The 23,975-nt window shown below is 43.5% G+C and overlaps 1 protein-coding gene across 1 annotated transcript in view; it reads left to right on the forward strand.

Moving 5' to 3' along the window:
• BTBD9 (BTB domain containing 9) overlaps positions 1-23,459 on the forward strand; it is a 912,643-nt gene extending 889,184 nt beyond the window's left edge. The window contains exon 11 of the mRNA XM_044060308.1: positions 21,308-23,459. Within this exon, the coding sequence (XP_043916243.1) occupies positions 21,308-21,505 (198 nt within the window). The 3' untranslated portion in view covers positions 21,506-23,459. The remainder of the gene's footprint in view (positions 1-21,307) is intronic.
• Positions 23,460-23,975: the final 516 nt, after the last annotated feature.

Below are 23,975 nucleotides of genomic sequence, written 5' to 3' on the forward strand. Positions count from 1 at the left end.
ACAGCCTTCAAGGACCACATTCTTCCAGGACAATTAATGGTAAAGATGGACAACACCACTGTTATGTGGTACATAAGCAGGAAGTACCCATTCTTATCCCCTCTGCAGACTAGCCATGGCATTGTGGAACACAGCCTTGAAGCTACCAAGTGCATCTACAAGCTCAATTCCTGCCAGGAAAACTAAATACACTGGCAGACGGACTAAGCAGAAACCTCATGGACCAACACAAATGGAAACTGGAACCAAAAATTTTCAGCATGTTGACAAACAAATGGGGGAGCCCAGATATAGATCTGTTTGCCTCCCCCCCAGAACTACCAATTGGACAGATTTTGCACAAGGACTCCCCACAAACAAGCTTGGAAAGTGGATGCTCTGTCCTTCAGCTGGAAAAAACTATCAGTTTATGCCTTTCCTCCTCTGCCTCTCCTCTCCAAAGTACTGCTAAAGATTAAACAGGACAAACCAAGGAAGATATTCATTGCACCAGACTGGCCACACCAACACTGGTACCCCCTCTTGCGCAGTGTGTCACTGTTGGCCCCATGGCACCTGCCTCTGACCCCTACACTGTTGTCTCAGCAGGAGAACCAGATTCTGCACCATCGGCTTCAAACCCTGAACCTAGCAGCCTGGCTAATTACCTAATCTTTCCCTTACCATCCCTCAGTAAACCAGTGATGGATATCATTTTAGAGGTAAGGAGGCCTAGTACTAGAAAATCTTATGCTGAAAAATGGAAAAGATTCTGTGCCTGGAACCAATCTCAAGGGATGAGCACAGCAGTGCCCAACTTACAGATTTTACAATACTTAACTGAGATGCTTCACAAGGGACTTTCTTTTCCTCCATCAGAATTCACGCTTCAGCCATTTCAGCTCATTATAACACAGAACCTCCCCTCTTCTCTCTTCCATTGCTCAGGCAGTTCCTCAGAGGGGCCAGAAATTTAAGACTACTCAGGAGAGACCCAACTCCAGCTTGGGACCTTAACTTTGTATTGGAGAAACTCACTCTTCCTCCTTTCAAGCCAGCTGCTAGTTGTTGTTTTTCTTTCGGCTTTTCCCAGTTAGGGGTCGCCACAGCGGAACTCTGGTCCGCTAATGATTGGCAGTCGATTTTTTTTTTTTAATGGTGACGAGGTACCAGCCCGACGCCCAACCTTCAATGATGGCACGCCCATTCACGCATGTCTTTCGAACGCCACTCAACCATGGGGAGGACATGCAGACTCCATAGAGAAGGCACTCCAGCCGAGAATCGAACAGAAGAACCTCTTGCTGTTAGGTGACAACGCTACTGCTGCACCACCTCGGCTTCTGGTGCAGATTTAAAATTCCTTTCTTGGAAAACAGCTTTCCTTTTAGCAATCACTTTAGCAAGAAGGGTATCTGAATTACAGGCCTGTATGGCAGTGGAGCGTTTCATCATCTTTCATGCGGACAGGGTGTCCCTCAGAACCAGTCCCTCCTTCATGCCCAATGTGGTATCCAGTGTGGCTCTCAATCAGTCCATTCATTTGCCAACTTTTTTCCTAATCCACAGAACAAAGGGGAATGGATACTGCACTCCTTAGATGTGCACAGACAACTTAGATTTTACTTGGACAGGACTAAACCTCAAAGGAAATCTGAACAACTGCTGGTGGTATTTGCTGCAGGGGCAGAGGGGAAGGCTATTTTAAAGTAAACCATTTCTAAATGGATAGGCCATTGCATTCATTTCTGCTATAAACACCATGGAAAACCTATCCCACAGGGGATCAGACACCATTCAACCAGGGCTGCATCTACCTCTACAGCCTTTCTCAGAGGTGTCCCTACCAGGGACATCCTAGAAGCTGCTACCTGGAGTTCTGTACATACCTTCACCAGGCATTACCGTTTGCCAATTATCTCTAAATCCAGAGCTGGCTTTGCCACTGCAGTCTTGCAGGGTTTTATAGCTGGTCCTAATGCTATCTAAATTCCTCCTCCCATCCTTAGCTTTGGGAATCTACCCAAATGTGATGATTGCAACAGTGAAACATGAAGGACATAGTACAGTTGTGTACACTTACCATAAATGTAGATGTTCGAGTGTATTCACTGTTGCAGTCCTGGTTACCCTCCTTCTAGCCCTCTGATTTCTTTGGCTATACCTCTACTCTGTTTTGCTATGCTTAAAAGTTTTTTGATGTATTTGCTTTTTTTATTGGAGGTGGTTGTTGTGTCTTTCGGCTTTTCCCGGTTAGGGGTCGCCACAGCGGAACTCTGGTCCGCAAATGATTGGCAGTAGATTTTTACGTGCCGAGTTGCCAGCCCTGACGCACAACCTTCAACGAAGGTATGCCCATTCACGCATGTCTCCACACAGAAGACGCTCTAGCTGAGAATCGAACAGGACAACATCTTAATGTGAGGCGACAACGCTACCGCAGCACCACCACCGCAGTCTTTTATTGGAGGTATATCCTTGTATATATGTATAGATATGTTTTATTGCTTCCCATTAAGGGGGCACCTGACATCTGGGGCAAGAAAAACTGATGTAATGGCGTCGGCTGCATGTTTTATACTCCTGACGACCTGACGTCATGGAAGAAGAGAGAGCAACTGACGCAGGACCCAGGTCTTTGTTAATCAGGCCCACTGAGGGCTACTTTAAGCAGATAACCCAAATGTGATGATGGCAACAGTGAATACACTCGAACATCTACATTTATGGTAAGTGTACACAGCTGTACTTTCTTGTTACCATTTTAAAACACTGATTTGGTTGAATGTGTTTTCCTTTCACAGGTAATGTGTCATTTGTTGTAGACCTTCAATTCTTATGCAGATAGGTATTAAAATGTTACATGTTTGCAGCATTTTGAAGATTGAGGAATCAGAGATATTTGTGCAAAGCTTTGGTGTAGTGACTTCCCCCTAGTGCAGGGGTTCCCAAAGTGTGTGCTGTGGCTTCCTCGCAGGGGCACTGCGAACTAATAAGCTTAGCTGCAAAATAAACTGTGAACAGTTTGCATTTTATTTTGCAGCTAAGCTTATTAGTTTGCGGCGAACTAAGTCTAGACCTACACTGTAGATTTTTAGCAGAACTGGGATCAAGTTATAGCAGCGGTCCCCAACCACCGTGCCGTGGACCAGTACTGGGCTGTGGAGCACTTGGAACCGGGCCGTCAAGTAAGTGAATGCCTGTATGAGTGTGTGTGTGTCTGTTTGTCTGCGTGTGTGAGTGAATGCGTGCATGAAAGCAAAAGAGTGTGTGTGTGTGAGAGAGGGAGAGTGAGAGCGATGTGTAAGTGAATATAGGAATGAATGAAGAAGTGTGTGTGTGTGTGTGTGTGTGTGTGTGTGTGTGTGTGTGTGATCGGGAGAGTGAGAGCGATGTGTGAATGAATGCAGGAATGAATGAAGAAGTGGCTGTGTGTGTGTGTCTGTGAGATCGGGAGATTGAGAGTGATGTGTGAGTGAATGCAGGTATGAATGAGGAAGTGGCTATGTGTGTGTGTGAATGAATGCAGGTATGAACAAGGAAGTGGCAGTGTGTGTGTATGTGTGAGATCGGGAGAGTGAGAGCAGTGTGTGAATGAATGCAGGTATTAATAAGAAAGTGCTCTGTGTGTGTATGTGTGAGATCAGAAGAGTGAGAGGGATGTATAAATGAATGCATAAGTGGGTGTGTGGCATGTGGGTGTGCGATCAGGAGAGTGAGAGCGATGTATGAATGAATGCGTAAGTGGGTGCGTGGCGTGTGTGTGACAGGCAGTGAGAGCGATGTGTGAATGAATGCAGGTATGAATGAGGAAGTGATGTATGTGTGTGTGAGATCGGGAGAGGGAGAGCGAAGTGTGAGTGAATGCAGGTATGAATGAGGAAGTGGCAGTGCGTGTGTACGTGTGAGACGGAGAGTGAGAGCAATGTGTGAATGAATGCAGGTATTAATGAGAAAGTGACTGTGTGTGTGTATGTGTGAGAGCAAAAGAGTGAGAGGGAAGTATGAATGAATGCATAAGTGGGTGTGTGGCATGTGGGTGTGTGATCGGGAGAGTGAAAGCGATGTATGAATTAATGCTTAAGTGGGTGTGTGGCGCGTGGGTGTGACAGACAGTGAGAGCGATGTGTGAATGAATGCAGGTATGAATGAGAAAGTGACTGTGTTTGATCGGAGAAAGAGAGCGATGTGGAGTGAATGCAGGTATGAATGAAGAAGTGACTGTGTGTGTGATTCGGAGGGTAAGAGTGATGTGTGAGTGAATGTAGGTATGAATGAGGGAGTGACTATGACTGTGTGAGAGATCGGAAAAAGAGTGAGAGCGACGTGTGTGACTGAATGCGTGCATGAATGCAAAAGAGACTGTGTGTGTGTGTGTGTGTGTGTGTGTGTGTGTGTGTGTGTGTGTGTGTGTGTCATGGGGGAGAGACTGAAGAGTGAGAGTGATCCCTGGCAGCAGCAATAAGGTCTGTGTAAGTCTGGACCATACCACTGGACACATACATTTCACCCTCTTAGATCAAGAAATCTGGACAGAGCCAAAAATAGTGGGGGTACAAAGGCACAAAATATGGACACTTTTAAGTACTGCTCTCACAAACTTAGAAAGTTGATAGAAATGCAGGTTTTGCATTAGCATGAATTTTCTGAAGGGTATGAAGTATTAAACTCAACTGTCTGTCATTATTTTCTGACTTCAGCCTCAATGACCTGCCAGTGATTTCCAGAAAACAACAATTTTATGAGAAAAAGACCAAAAATATGAGGCAAAAATCTGGACATTCTGCAGAAATCTATACAGTTGAGAGGTATGCTGGACAGAGCCAAATAGGGACAGATTTTAAATATTGCTCTTATAAACTTAAAGTTAATAAGCTTGCCATTAGGTTTACTTACCTCTCAACCATAGTAGATTAGTGTTATGCTGTTAAGCAGAATGTACACTTTTTTGTGGTAATTGTCTTTTTTATTGTACTTTTGAGCTTTTCTCCCCAGGTCTCCTAGTACAGTCGGGCAGCCTCATTAAACAAATGACAAATAAATAAATAAATGAAATATGCCCTTTATGTGCACTACGGGGAGGGGGAGCCTTGGGAAAACCTGGATTCAGCAAGGGAGCCGAGAATCGAAAAAGTTTGGGAACCACTGGTGTAGGGTATTGCTTCCCTTCCCACACTGTCTGTGTCCCTGGTGGGTTCAGCTCCGTTGCTGTTGGAGCTGGCAGTGCCTCAGCCCTGTGAAGTCAGTGAGGGTTACTGAGGAGTGGGGTCAGGACCTGAGCTTTTGGACCCTTCCTTGCATCTTTGGCCTCAGCTTTGGACAGCTCAGTGCTGATATCATCTGAGGATGTCAGTGGTGCCTCTTGGTCACCCCTTCCTTCCCGGTCAGCTGCAGCTGGTGGGGAGGAGAGGGGGGGGCTTCGTCCGACCCATCAGCCTTCAGGGTGCTAGAGGGGACTGTTTCCGACTGGGCAGCTGCCTTTACCTTGGCTCTGGATCTTCCCCAGCCTCACTCGACATTGGGTGGCTAGACCTCATCATCTTACCAGAGCCAGCCTTCCCGTGAGCGCCTTCAGACGGGCATTGCCCCCATCAGGGCCACTTCCTCTTTCGAGTCCTCCCCAGACCCCCCCCCCCTATGGAGGAGCCTCCTCGGAAGAGGACGTGCAAAAGGAGGCACTTGGACTACCCTCGAGAGTCCCTCACTGAAGACACAGATTTCAAGGAAGGAGACGGGTCCCCCAGACTTCTATCCAAAGAGATGTCCTTTGGGGACATCATCAAGATCCTTAAACAGTGAGGCAGTTGGTCCATCTTCAGAGGAATCCGTGTTCCTGAAGGCCTTCGAGACTGGTCCATATTCTACCTGGGTGTCTCCCCCTGCCAATGAGCTTGTCCAGCTCATACCCAGCAGTGGCTGGAAGGAGCCAGACACAGTGGAGCCAGTTCCTAAGAAGGCTGATAAGTTCCCCCAAGACTAGGCTTTTTGGATCCAGGGCATTTCCATTGATGCTGTTGTGGTGGCCACAGCTGCAAAGAAGGAGCTTGCTGAACAGAGCTCCACTGTCCATCCCCTGAACAGGGACTCCTAGGCGATTGACCATTTTGGGAAGCACATGTTTGCCTCAGCTACGTTTGGACTGAGAGCAACCAACTACATGGAACACTTTACCCGTCTGCAAAGGGACTTGGTATCAGAGCTCTTCCACTTCCCTTTCTGAGTTGCTACCTCCAGACAGTCTCAAATTGGTCTCTCCGAAGCTGTCTACTCTGGCTTCCCTGGCTACACCTCGATGAGGTTAATCTCCAGTGTGTTGGAAGCCACCTCTCAAGCGGCGGGCACTGGCATTGCCATTAGGCGCCATGCCTGGCTTCACCTTTGTGGGTTTGCGGGACCTTTCAGGGCATCTTTCACCAACTCCTCTGTTGACTGGTCAACTCTGTATGGCCCTTTGGCCAAACAAACTTTAACCCGTAGCGAGCAGGAGGGAAAGACTCTGTCCACAGTCTGGATCAAGTTCTCTACTCCCCAATGATCCTTTTCCAAACATTAGAGCGGTAGTAAGAAACATTGGTTCCGCAGGTCTCAGTCTTCCTTCTAGGATGCTCCACAAGAATCCTCTTCCTCCAGTGGGGGAAGGGGGTTTGACAGATTCCACCCCAGAGGCAGAGGGGGGGCCACAGAACCAGGACTCCTGGGAACCCTTCTTGGAGAAGCCCCCTCAGCTCTCCTGAAGCTCTGCCTGGCTGGCTGTCCTGCCCTGGAGGCAGTTGGAAGGGTCAGCTTTCCCTCCACCCACTAGCCTGGATAAGCATTACCTCAGATCAGTGGGTGTTAAACACTGTGTCCAGGGGTTACTTCATAGCCTTTTTTCAGCCCCTTCCAGCTCAGAAATCTCTCCTGGACATTCCACCTGCCTAAGGGAGTTGGCCCTTCTAGAGGTTCAAGACCTCTTTCAAAAAAGAGCCATCCAGGAGGTCCTAACAGGACAACAAGGGTCCGGAACTTACTTTTGCTTCTTTTTGGTGCCCAAGAAAACCGGGGACCTACTTCTCATTTTGGACCTCGGGGTTTTAAATTTATCAGTCAAGAAGTCAAAGTTCCAGATAGTCACTATTCATTCCATTCTACCTCTTTTAAACAAGGATGGTTGTATGTGCTCAATGGATCTCAAGGAAGCGGACTATCACATCAGAATCAACAGACGCTCCAGGAAATACCTGTGCTTCCGGCTAGGGACCAATCAGTTCAGAGACCTGCTGTTTGGACTCACCACAGCCCCCCGGGTGTTTATACCAAATGTATGGCAATGGTGACAGCTCATCTCCGGCAGCAAGGCTTCCAGGTCTTTCTGTACCTGGATGACTGGCTCCTCACAGCCCCCACAAGGCATCAACTCACACTCACCACGGATTACACACTCAGTCTCTTTCAGGAACTAGGCATCACAGTCAACCTGCCCAAATCTCATCATGTTCCGTGTCAGAGCCTGGAATTCATCAGGGTCCTTCTGGACACAGTGTCAGAGACTGCTGCATTTCCCCCACGCAGAGTCGAAATGATCCAGGATCAGGTCCCTTTTCTGCTGGATCTGGAGTGTTCCACAGTCAACTTAATCTTGCAAGCACTAGGTTCAGTGACGGCTGAGATGCAATTAGTTCCTCTCACCAGATATCATATGAGGGTCTTGCAATGGACCCTGGCAGTGCAATGGTCAGCTCACCTTCATCTCATGTCCATGGTCATCAGGATTTCTCAAGTCTGCAGATGCCACCTTACTTGGTGGCTCCAGGCTCAGGATCTTCTTTTAGACAGACCCTTCTGTCTTCCCCAACCCCAGCCACTGTGACCATGGACACCTCCCTGTTGGGGTGGGGAGGGCATTATTGGGGAAAGACTGTTCAAGGCAAGTGGTCCCCCTCAGAGACCAAATTCTACATAAATGTCCTGGAGATGAGAACAGTCCTTCTAACGTTGCAAGCCTTTCAGGGCTATCGCCCTCTCGAGACCATTGAAATTTAATCAGACAACATGGCAGTGGCCTATTACATCAACAAGCAGGACGCGAACACTATCTTATTCCCAGAGAGGCCATGAGAGTGTGGGAATGGGCGATGTCTTCATGCGCCTTCATCTTGCAATGCACATTCCTGGCAGTTCCAGTGTGCTAGCCGACAAACTCAGCAGATCTATCTTGAGTCCTCATGAGTGGTCCTTGAAACCGTCAGTAGCACATCTGATATTCGACTGCTAGGGTCTTCCTTGCTGTGACCATATTGACTCCCTGGACAACCACAAGTGCAGCAACTATTTTGCCCTGATCCCCCCAGCAGGGGAGTTACCCAGGGATGCTCTGGTTCACAATTGGCCATCGGGACATCTTTGTCTGTCCCCCAACTCCCCTCAACCCCAAAGTCTTACAGAAAGCTCGTCACTTGAAGACTCCTCTCATCCTCATTGCTCCCTTCTGGCCTTGTCAGGCGTGGCTTTTCCTCCTTTGGTCTCATCTGAAATATCCACCTTGGATATTAGATCTCGTTTCCCATCCTTGGGGGGGGCTTCCTCTTCCCAGTCTTCAGTCTCATCTGACTGCTTGGTACCTCCAATTCCAGTGATTCTTTCCTAGTTCAGGCTTCCTTCCCCGGTTAAGACCTTCATTTTGGCTTCCCAAAAAACATCTACCAAGAAGGTGTGTGCCAGCAAATGGAGGAGATTCTCTATATGGGCAAAACAACGCAATCTAGATCCCTTTTCAGTTTCTGTTCCTGACATCTTGTTGTTCCTGGCCTCTCTTTTTCAACAGGGGGCTAGTTTCTCCACTATTAAACTCCATCTGGCTGTTGTCTCCATATTTCATTTGAGCAAACGTCCCACTTTTTTCTTCTAGGCTGTGCAAGGCCTTCCTTAAAGGATCTTTCTACTCAAACCTCCTGTAAAGGACCCCCCCCCCCCATGGGAACTCATTGTGGTGCTGCAGTCGTTGACACAAAAACCCTTTGAGCCTGCAGTGATCTCAAGTTCCTGTCCTGGAAGACGGCATTTTTCATGGCTGTTACTTCAGCCAGGAGGGTCTCTGAATTGCAGGCTATCTCCATAAAGCCTCCCTTCGTGGTATACCATAAGGATAGGGTGTCTCTCAGGCCCAGTCCTTCTTCTGTCCCTAAGGTCGCCTCGGAGGGAAATCTTAATCAGTCAGTTCAACTTCCTGTGTTCTTTCCAAATGTTTCCAATAAAGGAGAATATCAGTTGCATTGTTTGGATGTTTATAGGCAGTTACGTTTTTACCTCAAGCAGACTGAAAATTTTCATAAGTCTGATCAGCTCTTTGTTGCCTTTTCTCAGGTAAGGAGAGGTCAAGTGGTTTCCATGGTATCTATTTCTCGTTGGCTCGCCAGCTGTATTTCCTATATTTATGAAAGCAGACACCTGGAGCTCAATGAATCAGTCAAAGCTCACTCTTGTAGGTCAGTAGCCACTTCTTCTGCCTTCTTGGCTAAACTTTCTGTAGATGAGATTTGCGCTGCTGCTACTTGGTCAAATCCCCATACCTTTGTTGCTCATTACAAGGTAGATTTGGTGTCCAGGAGCAGGGTCCCCTTTGGTTCTTCTGTGCTCCGGCATATCCTTCCATGAGACCTCCCAGAGTTATTAGTAGCTGGGGACTCTGACCCATCCATGATCAATAATGACACAGATAGCATCAGGTAAAGAGCTATGTACTTACCATAACTTGAAATCGGTGCTGTCCAGTGCCATTATTCATCACGTATTCACCCTACTTTCCCCCTCCTTCTGTGATTGGGGAGTTACAGAAAGATGTATCCCTTAGTATCCTTTCATCTACGTAGGCAGTATTCACTGCCTCTTTTACTATCCAGCAAACTTGAACTGAGGGTTGTGGGTAGCTAGGGATCGTGGGAAGTGGAGGAGCTTGAGCTCAGGAGCTGTCTACCTAGTTGCCGGCTCGGATCCATTGTCTGATCCTAGACCCATCTGTGATGAATAACACTGGATAGCACAGATTCCAAGTTATGGTAAGTACATAACTCTTTGTTGTTTACCTGACAGACACAAGGTAGAGGGTTTGATTCACACCTTGGAAAGGGAAATTGGCTAAGCTTAAAATGGCTCACAAGGACAGCTAGCTTAGTACTTACCTATGAACCTATTAAGAGAAACTTAGCTACTCTGCAGCATCAAGCAATGAATGTGTTAAAGTAGAGACTACTTACTAACAAATCCTTGTTTATAACTAAGCAAAGGAGACCTGTAAGTAGAAGGTTACAGTTAATCTGCAAACACACAGAAGTGAAATATGTTGTAAATGTAGAAAGGAGGATATATTGCCAGCATTTTTTTTATCTAATAATGCTGTTTGCAATGAAAACAAGACAGCTGTACCTAACAAAAATGTGATTTTTAACCAAGCTGTTCGTAATTAAAATATAATTGCTGCACCTAACAAATATGTGATTTTTAACCACACTGTTAGTATTTTATATGCAACTGCTCTGCCTAGTAGAAATCTGATTTTTAACTAAACTGCTAAGAATGAAAATGTGAACAATGTTCTTCATCTCACATTGCTGCAGTCATAACTAGTGGGTAGTCCGCTGTCCTCGGTCGGCCCGAATACCAAAGTATTAGGCTGGCGTTGGTCATGGTCGCTTAGATCTGACGTCAGTACGTCTTGGTACTAAAGCGCATGACCGACGTCATATCCCCAGTCTTTCTTGCCGCATGGTCCGAAGCAGAAGCAGCGTTTGCAAGTGCCGTTCGGCGTCCTGAAATTTTCGTATTCTGAGTTTCAGACCGAAACCAAGTTGGGCTAAGTACCCCGTTGGGGAATATTTTTGTCTTTTCTTGCCTCAGTTTAATCCGGATGTCAGAAAAAGTGAATAATTGTATTTCTTGTGGGAAACAGATACCTCATAGGGATTATCACTCTCTTTGCATTCCTTGCTTGGGGCCTGAGTCGGGTGTCGCTTTTGTGCTAAATTTAATAAGCGCACCATTAAACGTCGGTTAGATTGTGCTAGGCTTGTCTTCGGTAAGCGGTGTAATTATAAAATGCCGTCGGATCCTCCGACGCCCGCTACCGCTAAGAAGCGCAAGGAGAAATCGGTGAAATCTAAACAGGATGAGTCGTCCGTTCCGGACGCAGGTTCTTTAGAAACCACGGTGGAATCTGTGGATCCAGCCGAGGTTTCAGTTGAGTCTCAGGGGGAACCTTTAATTTTACAAGATGTGGCCTCTCAGGAGTCGGGTCAGGCTGAAGGGGCCTCTCAAGTGGCTGTATTCCCTTCTCCACATAGGGTGGTTAGGCCTTCTCCCTCTGTCTCTAAGGTACCTCCCAAAGCCAGGCCTGGTTTGTCTTCCTCTGGCGTCAGTCCTACTTCTGCAGGGTCTGTACCTAAAAAAACACATGCTTAAAATGGCAGAAGATTTGATTTCCTTGATTAGAGGTTCTATGCCCCCCCCCAGATAAGAGGCCTAGGGTGGAGCCAGAGGTGGAAGCATTAGAGCACTCTTCAGATTACTCTGAGTCTTCGGCTGAAGACATTCAGGATTTTCTCCCTTATTCTGATTCTGACGCAGAGGATTCTAGTCCTTCTGCTTCCCCTCCAGAAGATTTTTCTTTTTCAGAAACTCTGCATTCTATGAGGGAACATTTTAAATGGGAAGGTCAGGATTTCTCTGATTCCAGAAAGAGGCTTAGGGAATTCCTATTTTTGCCACAGCATAGGCCCTTGGCTATACCCCCCTGTTTTGGATGTTGTGCAGGATGTTTTCTCTGAGGCTTCCCTTAACCCTGACTCTTTGCCTCCTGCCCCGGTTAAGCCAGATAGGTATTACAGAGTACCAGAGGCTCACAAATATTTGTATAAGAGCCCTAGGGCTGACCCAGAAACTATTAGCCAGGGACCTAAGGGTGTCAGGGCTTCTGTTGTAAAGAATCCAGTTCCTATGGATAAAGACTCTAGAGCTTTGGATAGGTGGGGTAAAAAAGTGTATACCTCTTCCACTTATGCAATGAGGGCTTTGAATTGCCAGTTTCATATGCTGAAGTACCAGAATTTTCTCCTTAGTCAGTTGAAATCTAAGGTAGATGCTTTAGCAGAGGGCATAGAGTGTAAAGAATTACAGGATTTGGTTCATGCCTCTGATCAGGTGGGTAAGCATTCTTTGCAGTGTGGTTTTGATGCTTTACAGGCCTCTTCCAGGGTGGCTGCCACTGGATCAGTTATTCGTAGGCACGCCTGGCTTAAAGATCAGAACTTGTCAGAGCATGTTAAAGCTCGTATTTTGGATGCTCCCCTGCAGTCTGAAGTTTTGTTTGGTTCTCCTGTGGAGTCAGTCTTGAAGAAAATGGAAGACAAAGCTAAGTCTATGCAGACTGTTAAGGATTTTTTGCAGGTGCAGCCCCCTAAGTTTAGCAGGAATTGGCCCACTAAGGGATGGGGGCTTACCCTTCTTCTGATTTACAGTCTAGGGGTAGATCTAGACGTGGTAGGGGCAGAGCTCATGCACAGGGTTCTTTTAGGCCTAGGACGTGGAGTTCCCCTGCACAGTCTACAGGTGAGGGCAGGGGCCAGTCCTTTCGTAAACAGACCCAATGACCTGCATCTTCAGCTGCCCGATCCTTCCTGTCAGGCAGCTCCTCTGGGAGGAAAGTTGGCACTTTTCAGGCAAAACTGGCTTTTAGTCACCCAGGACAAATGGGTGCTGGACATCATAAACCGAGGTTACAAGTTTTATTTCCACACATTGCCCCTTTCAAAGGCATGCCAGACGTTCCTCCTCAGCAAAAGGTGGAGGCTCACGTACAGATTTCTTTACTTCTACAAATGGGGGCTATCCAACAGGTCCCTCCGTCAGAAGTGGGCCTAGGATTTTATTCTCGCCTGTTTCTTGTACCAAAGAAAGGAAACACTTGGAGGCCAATTCTGGATTTGTCTATTCTCAACACATACCTGGACATTCCAAAATTCAAAATGTTGACTTTACAACAACTTCTGCCTTTGCTGGGCAAAGATCATTGGATGGTAACTCTGGATCTCAAGGAGGCTTATCTTCATATTCCTATCAGGCCCAGCTGCAGGAGATTCCTGCGTTTTCGGGCTGGGGCCTTACATTATCAGTTCTCTGCGTTGCCCTTTGGCTTATCTACTGCGCCCAGGGTGTTCACAAAAGTTCTGGCTCCAGTGATAGCCTTCTTAAGGTTAAGAGGAATACAAATTTATCCTTATTTGGACGATTGCCTGATTCTTGCTCAAAACAAAGACAAGCTACTTCACCATCTTCAGTATGTTATGGCAGTGTTAAGGTGCCTAGGGTATTCTGTGAACGAAATAAAGTCCAGTCTAGTACCCTCTCAGGACATGTGCTTTCTGGGTGTGAGACAGAATACAGCCTCTCAGATGGCATTTTTGACCCCGGACAAGCAAAGAAATCTTACCCTGTACTTCCAACAATTGTCTCTCCTGTCCAGGCTGACTGCAAGGACAGTCCTTCAAGCCTTGGGGTTCATGGCATCTTGTATTCTGGTGCTTCCCAATGCCAAACTGCATATGAGGAAGCTACAATGGTATCTCAAAAGTGTATGGACTCAACACTGCCACGATTTGGACACTGTCATTCAGATAATACCTTGCATTCAAAAGGAGTTTTTGTGGTGGGCTCAGGAATGTCACCTAAACAAGGGACTCTCTGTGACCCGACCAGAGGCGAGTCAGATCCTAACGACAGATGCCTCCGACAAGGCTTCGGGAGCACACCTCAATGGAAAATGGGTTCAAGACACGTGGCCTGCCAGACTTCAACATTTGCATGTCAACATGAAGGAGATGTTAGCAGTCCAATTTGCATTGATGGCTTTCAAGGATCTACTTCAACCAGGACACGTGTTGATTCAAACAGACACCACAACTGTCATGTGGTACATCAACAAGCAAGGGGGAACCCATTCGTACCCTCTTTGCAGGCAAGCTATGATTTTGTGGGAGACTGCTCTCAGTTTGCACCTCACTCTTCAGGCAAGGTTTCTGCCAGGAGCACAGAACTCCTTAGCGGTTGTTTTGAGCAGACAGATGGTGGATCCCCACGAGTGGAAGTTGGATCCTCATGTATTTCGACAGTTGACAGTGCTTTGGGGGACTCCAGACATAGATCTGTTCGCTTCTCCACTAAATTTCCAGCTGCCAAAGTTTTGCACAAAGCTGTTTCATCCAAAAGCTTGGAAAGTGGATGCTCTTTCATTCAGTTGGAACAATCTTCACGTCTATGCTTTTCCTCCTCTGCCTCTCCTTCCCAAGGTGCTCTTGAAGGTCAGACAGGACAAGCCCTCCATGATTCTAATAGCTCCAGATTGGCCACGTCAGCACTGGTACCCTCTGCTGAGGAGCCTAGTATGGCAGCCTCCTTGGCCTCTGCCATCAATTCCACACCTTTTGTCCCAGGCAGGCAATCATTTCATCAATGTCAGGATACAGTCCCTGCACCTGACAGCCTGGCATATTCTGTTCTAGACCCTGGAGGGTCACAGCTTCCTCAACAAGTTTTGGATGTTATTTTGGAGGCCAGACGGCCTAGTACAAGGAAAGTTTATGCTGATAAATGGAGGAGATTGTTTCTTTGGAGCCAAGCAAAGAGCTTTGATATTTCAGTGCCTAATTTGAGTGTTTCTCTTCAGTATCTTACAGAGTTACTAGACAAAGGTTTGTCTTTCTCCTCTGTTAAAGTTCATGCTGCAGCCATTTCTGCTCACTATGATTGTGACCCACCATTATTCTCTCATCCTTTGTTTAAGCAATTTCTTAGAGGGGCAAAGAACATAAGACCCCCACGTAGAGCTCCTACTCCTTCCTGGGATCTCAATTTTGTGTTGGAAAAGCTCACTTTACCTCCTTTTGAACCTGCAGCTACGTCTGAGTTGAAGTTTTTGTCTTGGAAGACTGCTTTTTTGTTGGCCATTACGTCTGCTAGAAGGGTATTTGAATTACAGGCTCTAATGGCAGTTGAGCCCTTCCTGATTTTTCATAAGGATAGGGTATCCCTTCGCACTAACCCTACTTTTATGCCTAAAGTTGTTTCAAATGTGGCCTTAAACCAATCTATTCATTTGCCTACATTTTATGCTGATCCCCAAAATAAAGGGGAAAAAATTTTGCACTCTTTGGATATTCACAGGCAGTTGCATTATTATTTGAGCAGAACTAAAGGGTTCAGACTGTCTCAACAGTTGTTTGTTTCTTTTGCTGTGGGATCTCAGGGGAAACCTGTTTCTAAACAAACTATTTCTAAGTGGATTGGCCATTGTATTGCTTTTTGTTATTCTCATCATGGCAAAGAGATTCCGGCTGGAATCAGACCTCATTCCACTAGGGCTACTGCCACTTCTACTGCTTTTTTAAGGGGTGTAGCTACTAAAGATATTTTGGAGGCAGCTACTTGGAGTTCAGTGCACACTTTTTCTAAACATTATCATCTCCCTCTTTACTCCAAATCTAGGGCTGGGTTTGCCACTGCAGTTTTACAGGGCATGTTAGCAGCTCCCAATGCTTTATAATTTTGCCATCCTCCCTTTACCTTTGCTTTGGGATTCTACCCACTAGTTATGACTGCAGCAATGTGAGATGAAGAACATAGTACAGTTTTGTACCTACCATAAATGTAGATGTTCGAAGATCCACATTGCTGCAGTCCAATTTACCCTCCCTCCTTCCCCACTGTGGTTTGGGGTGGTTGTGTGTTTTGGGTTGTAAATATTGGTTGTACATGGGTGGTTGGATGTTTCTCTGTGTTTTGGCTATGGCCTTTCTTTTTAGGGCCTTCTGACATCTGGGGCAAGAAAGACTGGGGATATGACGTCGGTCATGCGCTTTAGTACCAAGGCGTACTGACGTCAGATCTAAGCGACCATGACCGACGCCAGCCTAATACTTTGGTATTCGGGCCGACCGAGGACAGCGGACTACCCACGAGTTATGACTACAGCAATGTGGATCTTCGAACATCTACATTTATGGTAGGTACAAAACTGTACTTTATACCTTTCAGAATTGTAGTTTCCAAGTAACATGTTAACGAAACTATGCTGAAGGAATGCAACAAAATTTTGGCCAGACACGCAGTGTCATACTACTTTGCCGGAACCGATTTACCTATAAGTACACTGTTGGTGGATGGGACAGAACCATACCTCCCAACCATACCGAATTACTCGTTTTTTACTGAGTTTTGGTATCCAAATAATGGGGTGCCATGATTTCTGAGTGGCACCCCTTCATTTCCGATTTTCCCAGCCTTTTTTTAAATTTTTTTCCCGCTTTTTGAGCTGATGTCATCAGGTGTGTGATGATGTCAGCTCCATCAGCCTGCTGAAATTGAGCTCAAGGGCACCCATTTCCGGTTTCTGCCCAGGAAGGACTTTGAATTTTCTGCGAGTGCAAGCAGGAATTACTGTTTACTTGCAAGTGCAAGCAACTGAACTGCCCAGGAAGGACTGTTTATTTCTGCGAGTGCCTGAACTGCCCAGGAAGGACTTGCGAGTGTGAGCGGGAATTGAATGCTGGCTGGAAGTACTGCAGAGCTACCGGAATTGAATGCTTGGCTGGTAGTACTGCATAGCTACTTGAGCGAGCATGCTGGACTGTTTTGGGTTGAGGAACTGAACTGCCCAGGAAGGACTTGCGAGTTCGAGCGGGAATTGGCTGGAAGTACTGCAGAGCTACTTGAGCAATGTTTGTGGTGCTGTTTTGAAGGTTTTTTGTGTGTGTGTGTGTGTGTGTGTGTGTGTGTGTACGTATTTGTGTGTGTGTGCGCGTGCTGCTCTGGCTCAAACCCTGTACCTTGGGTACAGGTAAAAAGAGCCTAAAGTCCCTACCCACCACCACTTGTGAATTTATGCCTCATAATTCTGTTCCTCATAAAATTTATGGTTTTCAGAACTTTTGTGGCAAATCAGTGAAGGATTGAATTCACTAATGACAGGCATTTGAATTTCAGACTTCATATTCTTCAGAAAGTAAATAGTAACACAACCTTTTATTCTACCAATTTTCTAAATTTATAAGATCAATATTTGAGATTTGTCCCTATTTTGGGGATGTATTCCCCCATTATTGGCTTTGTCCAGGTTTTTTGTGCTAAGAGGTTGAGAGCTATGGTGAGAAGTGAGAACTGAATTCACTAAATGATAGCCATTTAAGTTTCAGTCTTCCTCTCTTTCAGGAAACTGCTGATTTGGGATAGTGGTATGTTGCTCTGATTGTAGTGCACAGGGTCCTGGGTTCAAGACTTGGCAGTGAAATGCATGGTGGTAACATAACATTTTATTCTAGCAACTTTCCAGAATTATACAAGCAATGCTTAAAATGTGTCCCTGTTTTTTGGCCTTTTGCCCCCCCCCCCCACCAAAACAAACTGTGCAAGATGCCTATAGTTTACACTACTGTCATTATATATATATATATATATATATATATATATATATATATATATATATATATATATATATATATATTGTGTGTGTGTGTGTGTGTGGAAGTAGACTTTTATGATGGAAATGTTTGAATTGGGCAGTTTTGTCATTATTGGTTCATGCATTATGTGTCATTGCCTACTGGAAAAATTTTCAAACAATAAATTTAAAATGCACTCTAACAAGTATGCTGTATTATACAAGGAATATAATTTAATAAAGTCAGGAAGGTGTATCAAAGAACACATGTATGTTTCTTGTTTTGTGTGCAAGTGGCCTATTATTTGAAAACAGCCCAAAGGTAATCTTTATCTACCATTGGCCAGATGCATTTTCTTTGGATGTGGTGTGGGTTTCAGTGCTGTTTCATTGAATGTGAGTTTCAAGGGCAGAGAAGTTTTAATACTAAGTCTATTTTCATTGTGAGACAGTATTGCTTGCTTTGTTTAGCAGCTGTCTATTAGTGTTTGTGCATTGTGCTATAAAATGTAAAAATAAAATCCAAATTATCATTGTAGGAAGTAAAGCATTATGCACACATTAGTGTGTATGGTAAATGGGGCAAAATAGCCAGGTAATGGGACATTGGAATGGCTGCAGGGGGACTCTGGTGCCATATTTTGGTCGTCTGTTCTTCAGTTTGCATTTGAAAGTTGGTAGCCCCCAATTTCATTGGAGTGGGAAGGGGTTACATAATTATGTATGTAAATTTTATGTTAATCAGCATACAGATTTGTACCTATTTTTCATGGGCCTTGTCCAGATTTTTGATGTTTCCAGATTGAGAGGTATGGACAGAACTGTAGGGAGTACTAGGTTCTAGGAGCATGATCATGCTTGTTAAGAAACTCTGACTGGAAGCATTAACCTATAATAAGATAATGGTTTAAGTGATGTAGGTTCAGGGAGGTGAGAGAGATAGTACCCTGTAACACATAGAAAGTCAGACTCTGATGGAAAAAGTATTGCATTTTATGGCTTTAGGTCATGATGTTGTAATAGATCAAGGTTTTCCTTAGCTCAAGACACTATGGGAATTGTAAATAATAGGTGGTGGAAGCAAGTTAGTCTGTGACCTAAATATACTCCTAATAGGAATGAGGGAGGGCAGCAATAGCAGCATTACCCCTTTTTTAAGAAACACACACACTTCTTATACTGAATACACTTCAAGTAAGCTTAGGGAAGGACAGCTTACAGATACATGACATCCTGCTAAAACACACAACCTTGGTAGATGATATGTTTATATGTAAGATTTTTTTTTTTTGGGGGGGGGGGGCAATTTGATACACTGTTATGAACAAACATCTCTAAGTATATTCCTAATAAGAAGGAGAGGCAACAGCAGCCTGACACACTGCTGTGAACACACACTTCTGAGTATATTCTTAACAGGAATATGGGAGCAATAGCAGCCTGACTCACTTAAACATGCACAGTCCTGAAAAAAGGCTAGGTGTAAGACCATCTGACACATTGTTAAAAATGCACACTCCTGGCAAAGAAAAAAAAGCTATAGGTGTAGAAACTTCAGAAGAATATAAAATTTGGTTTTGGTTAAATATCTGTAGAAAACTGTTGTGTTACTAGGGAAAAAAAACATACCTATAAACTCACTGAGAAAAAAAGAATGAGAACTTGAAAAGAGTCATGTGGTTTCCGCTCTGTAAGGTTCACAAACAGAGGACAAGATGGAAATACTACTTGGAGAAACAGATATTACTGCAGAAGGAGAAAGACTCGTGATGCATTCATTTTGAAAGGAAGGGAAACCTGACCAGAATTCTGTTTCCCTCTGTAAGGTTAAAACAGTTAGTAAAAGGGCTCTCAGCAGCAGATACTTGTTGTGTCTTTCGGCTTTTCCCAGTTAGGGGTCGCCACAGCAGAACTCCGGTCCGCTAATGATTGGTAGTTGATTTTTATGTGCCAAGTTACTAGCCCTGATGCACAACCTTCAACGAAGGTACGCCCATTCACACACATCTCCACGCAGAAGCAGATACTTGTAGAAACAGAAATTACTGTGTAAAACTTAAAGCATTGCTAAAATCAAAAGCAAAAGAAAATTGTTGGCATGATTTGCCCTTTTGCCAATGAAGAAGACTTGTCTTGTTTTCTTGGATCACAAGGCTGTGCTGTCCACTTCATATTTTTGTACCAGTGAAAGAGTTCCTGACTTGGCAGATTTGCAGATAGGCAATGAGAAGGCACACTTTAGAACAGTATATTAAGCAATGCATAGAAAACATAGCCAGAGTAGAGGGAGGCACATATGAGCAACGTGGCGGAACCATTCCAGACTGCTATTTTTCTGCTTAAAGAATGACTTACTGTACAGAATAAATAAAGACAGATGTACACCAATTGTTAGTTTCAACACGTTTTAGAACATTTGTGATGAAATTGGCATATTGTTATGTTATAAAAGGACAATTTGGGATTGGCAAAAATAAAGCCAAAATTTCAGTGAGGCTTTACTTATCTGACATAATGAAAGGCATTGAAATTGCCTTTTTTTTCCACCCTGAGTTAACTTGTTATGGGCATATTACTTTAAATTGTGATCAAGAAGAATATACTTGCAGTTCAGCACAGCAGACATTAACTGTTAAGAAACACATGCTGGAAGGGAATTAAACGTGAGGACTGTGTAGCCATACTAGATGAGAGACATTGCCCTTAGTGAAGAAGAATGGTTTATGCATAGAGAGAAGTTAGCCTATTGTTAGAGCAGTGGTTTGTATCTTGATATATGTATGTATGTATAATTTGTATGTATTTTTTTTAAACCAGTTTAGCCCCAGTGGACGTATGACATATTTGTATGGGAAACATTTGTTACATTGCTGCAGGAGTCTTTTCCACAGAAGAGCTGTTGCTGTATTACTGCATAAAGTCCTATCTTTCTTGTTATAAATGGTCATTGTCGCATTGCTGTCGCTCAAGATAGCTGCAGTTGTATCAAGGAAAATGTGTATGTATGGTTCTACCTGACATAGTCGAAACCACACAACACCGACAACCACATCACCGACACCACGTCCATAAACACGATACCAACCAAAAAACAACCGGTAATAAAAAACAAAAAACCCCATACACTGCACACACCACAATAACAATTAAAACAAAACACATCCCCATTCCACAAACCACACACCAAAATCACCCTTCCCCCTACTAGCCACACAAAACCTACCAGCCTCACTAGTACCCGGGCCTACCTAACCTACTCCCTAACCCTAACTCTCCCTACCTCCCCTATAACCACAACCTAACTAACCTAACCCCCCCCCCCTAATAACTCCCACCCTACCCCTACCTAGCCCCCCTCTAACTCACTCCCCCTTAACTCCTAACCCCCACCCCTAACCCTAACTAAACTCTTAACCCACCCACCCCCCCCCCATCCCCCGTCAATCTACCTGCCGCACCCCCTACCGTCGTCGTCCGTACACGCATACACACAGCCTTTCCCCCATGTCGGCATCCTCGCGTTGGTGTTTTGTCATCCGTCGTGTCGGTCTTCTGCATTGTATGTATATATAACCATATTAACATAGAGGCTGTTGGAGGGGGGACTAAAATTGGTAGTCTTCCTTACAAAAAAATCTCACTAGGAAAGGGAATTGGTATACAGGATTAATGATGCAAAATTCTGTTTATAGTGCTTAATTTTTGTTTATTCCAGATTCCTAATGAAATACCTGAAGTTTACAAAGGCAGTGCTCTACATATTTCTCTCTCAGATGAAGAATGTATTGCTTAGTCAGTGTGTACACACCTTTTATGGGTGAAATACTTGCCATTTATTAATTAGTATTCTATCTTTCCTTAAATAAGGTGTTCCATTGTGTACACTTCGAGTGCCCAGCACAGTCGGAAGACCATAAGGAAGACATTGTTAATGAAGATCTATCGGCAGTACCAGGCCCAAGCAGGCAAGACTACTTGTCTCGTCCTCCACAGGCACCCTCTGCAAACTTTCAGCAACCGTCACATTCTGCTTCTCGACAACACCCTCACCATCTAGCTCTGTAACTGGCAGAAGACATTATTTCATCATCTACTGTATGGTTTGGACATTGATAGCCGTATTTTGAGTATTGAATCATCATACCTTTGTGTTTCAGCTGGGACTGCAATCATTTTTTGTGATTGTGCACAGCAAGTGTTTACAGAAGTATGCAAAACAAGGCAGAGAGGATGATTAATGCTGGCATAATGAATGTGCCTGGACTGTGATGGTAGCATAAGATGAGTAAGGGCTGTAACAAGATTCCTTTTATGTTTGTCATAAATTATTTGGAGTCCTGTAGGTAATACTAATTTCAGAAATAAATTCTGTGCTACTACTGTAAGCTACTCTGGTAGACAGGCACTGTTCCATTACCAGATATTTCAAAAAGCACACTATTATTTGAATAATGTATGTCCATCTTTGTTGACAAAGCTGGGCCAGTTGTTGCATATTAGCAGCTGTGTAATTTAAAATGTATTATTTAAATGAAAGTAGAACTGACCTCTGCCTTACAACAGAATTTCAAAGCCTGATACTTTAATCCCCCCCAAAAAGTTATGTTCTCCATATTTAAAAACTCATTTCACATTTATTAATCCAGTACATTGATTCATTTCTTCCCTTCTAATGTGCAGTATCTTATCAGATTACACATTTTCTTCTTTATCTTGTTATACTGAATTGAACTGTTTCAAATTACAGGAATTTCCTGGCTTTAACAGTGCACCTAATTTTTTTTTTGGTTAGACTTGTACTATTGCAATACAGAAAATGTGTGATGTGAACCAGAGTGTTACTCAAATTTGAAGTTTCTGGTAGGCTGCATGATGTCTGATTGTGAGATGTGTGTAGTTATTTATTTATTTATTTATTTGACAGACTATCTTGGAAGACTCTGGTAGCTTTACTGTAATCTTTTTTTTAATATATCTGTTACCTTTTTTCCTCCTCTTTTATTTTTTTCTTTTAATTTATATTTTAAGATTGTGATTTATGACCTTTTTAATTCCAGAGGCTTGATTTTTTTGAAATTTTCTCAGTTGCCTTCCCCAGTTGTTTAGTTAGATGAATATGTACTGCTTACCTTTTCATTCTTTTTAAAAATGTTGCATTCTGTTCGTTTTGAAGTTGGCTACAGTTTTACATATATGTATTTGTGGTTTATTTTGCTTGCTTAAATCATCTCTTTTAGTAAGCTTTTGCTTAAGCGTGTTGAGAGTTGGCATGCCAGTGTAACCTTAACACAAGACAATACAGACCCTAAGTTTTAATCGACTTTTAAAAGCATTTTCATTTCTCAAATAATGTAATTTGTGTTTAGCGTGTTTGGAATGTGTTTGTTGTTTTTCATCCTGAAGTCTGTGCTAGTGAAAATGCAAAACACAGATAAATGTTGCTGTACCTTTTTTTGAAAACTTCAGAGCATCTCTTGGCAGAATGAGCAGTCGCCATGCCATGATGGTTTGTATTTTTTTTAAAGTCTGAGGAATCATTTAGACCATTCAGAAGAAAGAAGTTGCAGTTCTTCCTTCTGTCTGTTCCCCAGATTTTAATATTTGACCCTGTTGCAGACAACTTTGAAAACCGTCAATTTGTCAAGTCACATTCTCACTTGCATCATATTTGCAGTATTCCTGCTGCTTAATTGATTTTGTTCTGTATATATTTACATACCTGTTTTGACTTTGCTGTTAAGAAGCAGTGATACAGTCTTATATTACTTACCTTGCCGTAGTCTTTCAGTCACTTTTTAATTTTTTCAAAGCTCCTTCATTTTGATGTGTATATAATAGTATCAAAAATAACCATTCTGTTTTCTTGAGGTCTTTAGTATTCAGTAAAAATCATTCGATGTTAAGTTTAGCATTCACTTTAAAGTATGCTTCTGTTGCTTTCATTCCCTGGGGCAGCCTACACACATCTTGCATTCCAGAGTATTTTCTGAAAAATAAACTTAAAAAGAAAAAAGCATAACATAAGCAAGTGTAAATATTTTGTGAACAGTAAACGCTATTAAAACTGTTCAAATAGCAATGTTATCCGTTAAGAAGTATTATTTACAGTGATAAAAGTCAGTGAATTCATAGTCTTTTCTATGAATACTATGATAATTATAATGCACACAAATCCCAAATTGCATTTTCTCTAAACTTTCACAAATGTTCATGTCTTGATAACAGTACAACCTACACATATATTAGAATATTTTGTTAACCAGACATAAGCTTTCATATAACATCAATAAATTCTTCTATAAGTGCATGTTTATTGACATATTTACAGAATTATAAAAAACTATATATTTAATTGTATTATTGTTAGTACAAATAATATTGGATATCTCTCAAGATGTTCAACTTAAAGTACAAATATTAGACAGTTTTCTTCAACAACATCTAAGGTTTATAACCTAATGTCATGCAACAGTTTGTAAGCCACTTTTTTGAAGGATTAAGTACATATGGAAATATTGCTTATTTATGAAAATAT

Source organism: Protopterus annectens, chromosome 1.part0 (genome assembly GCF_019279795.1).
Source record: "Protopterus annectens isolate FY-2018-M chromosome 1.part0, PAN1.0, whole genome shotgun sequence".
NCBI lineage: Eukaryota > Metazoa > Chordata > Ceratodontiformes > Protopteridae > Protopterus > Protopterus annectens.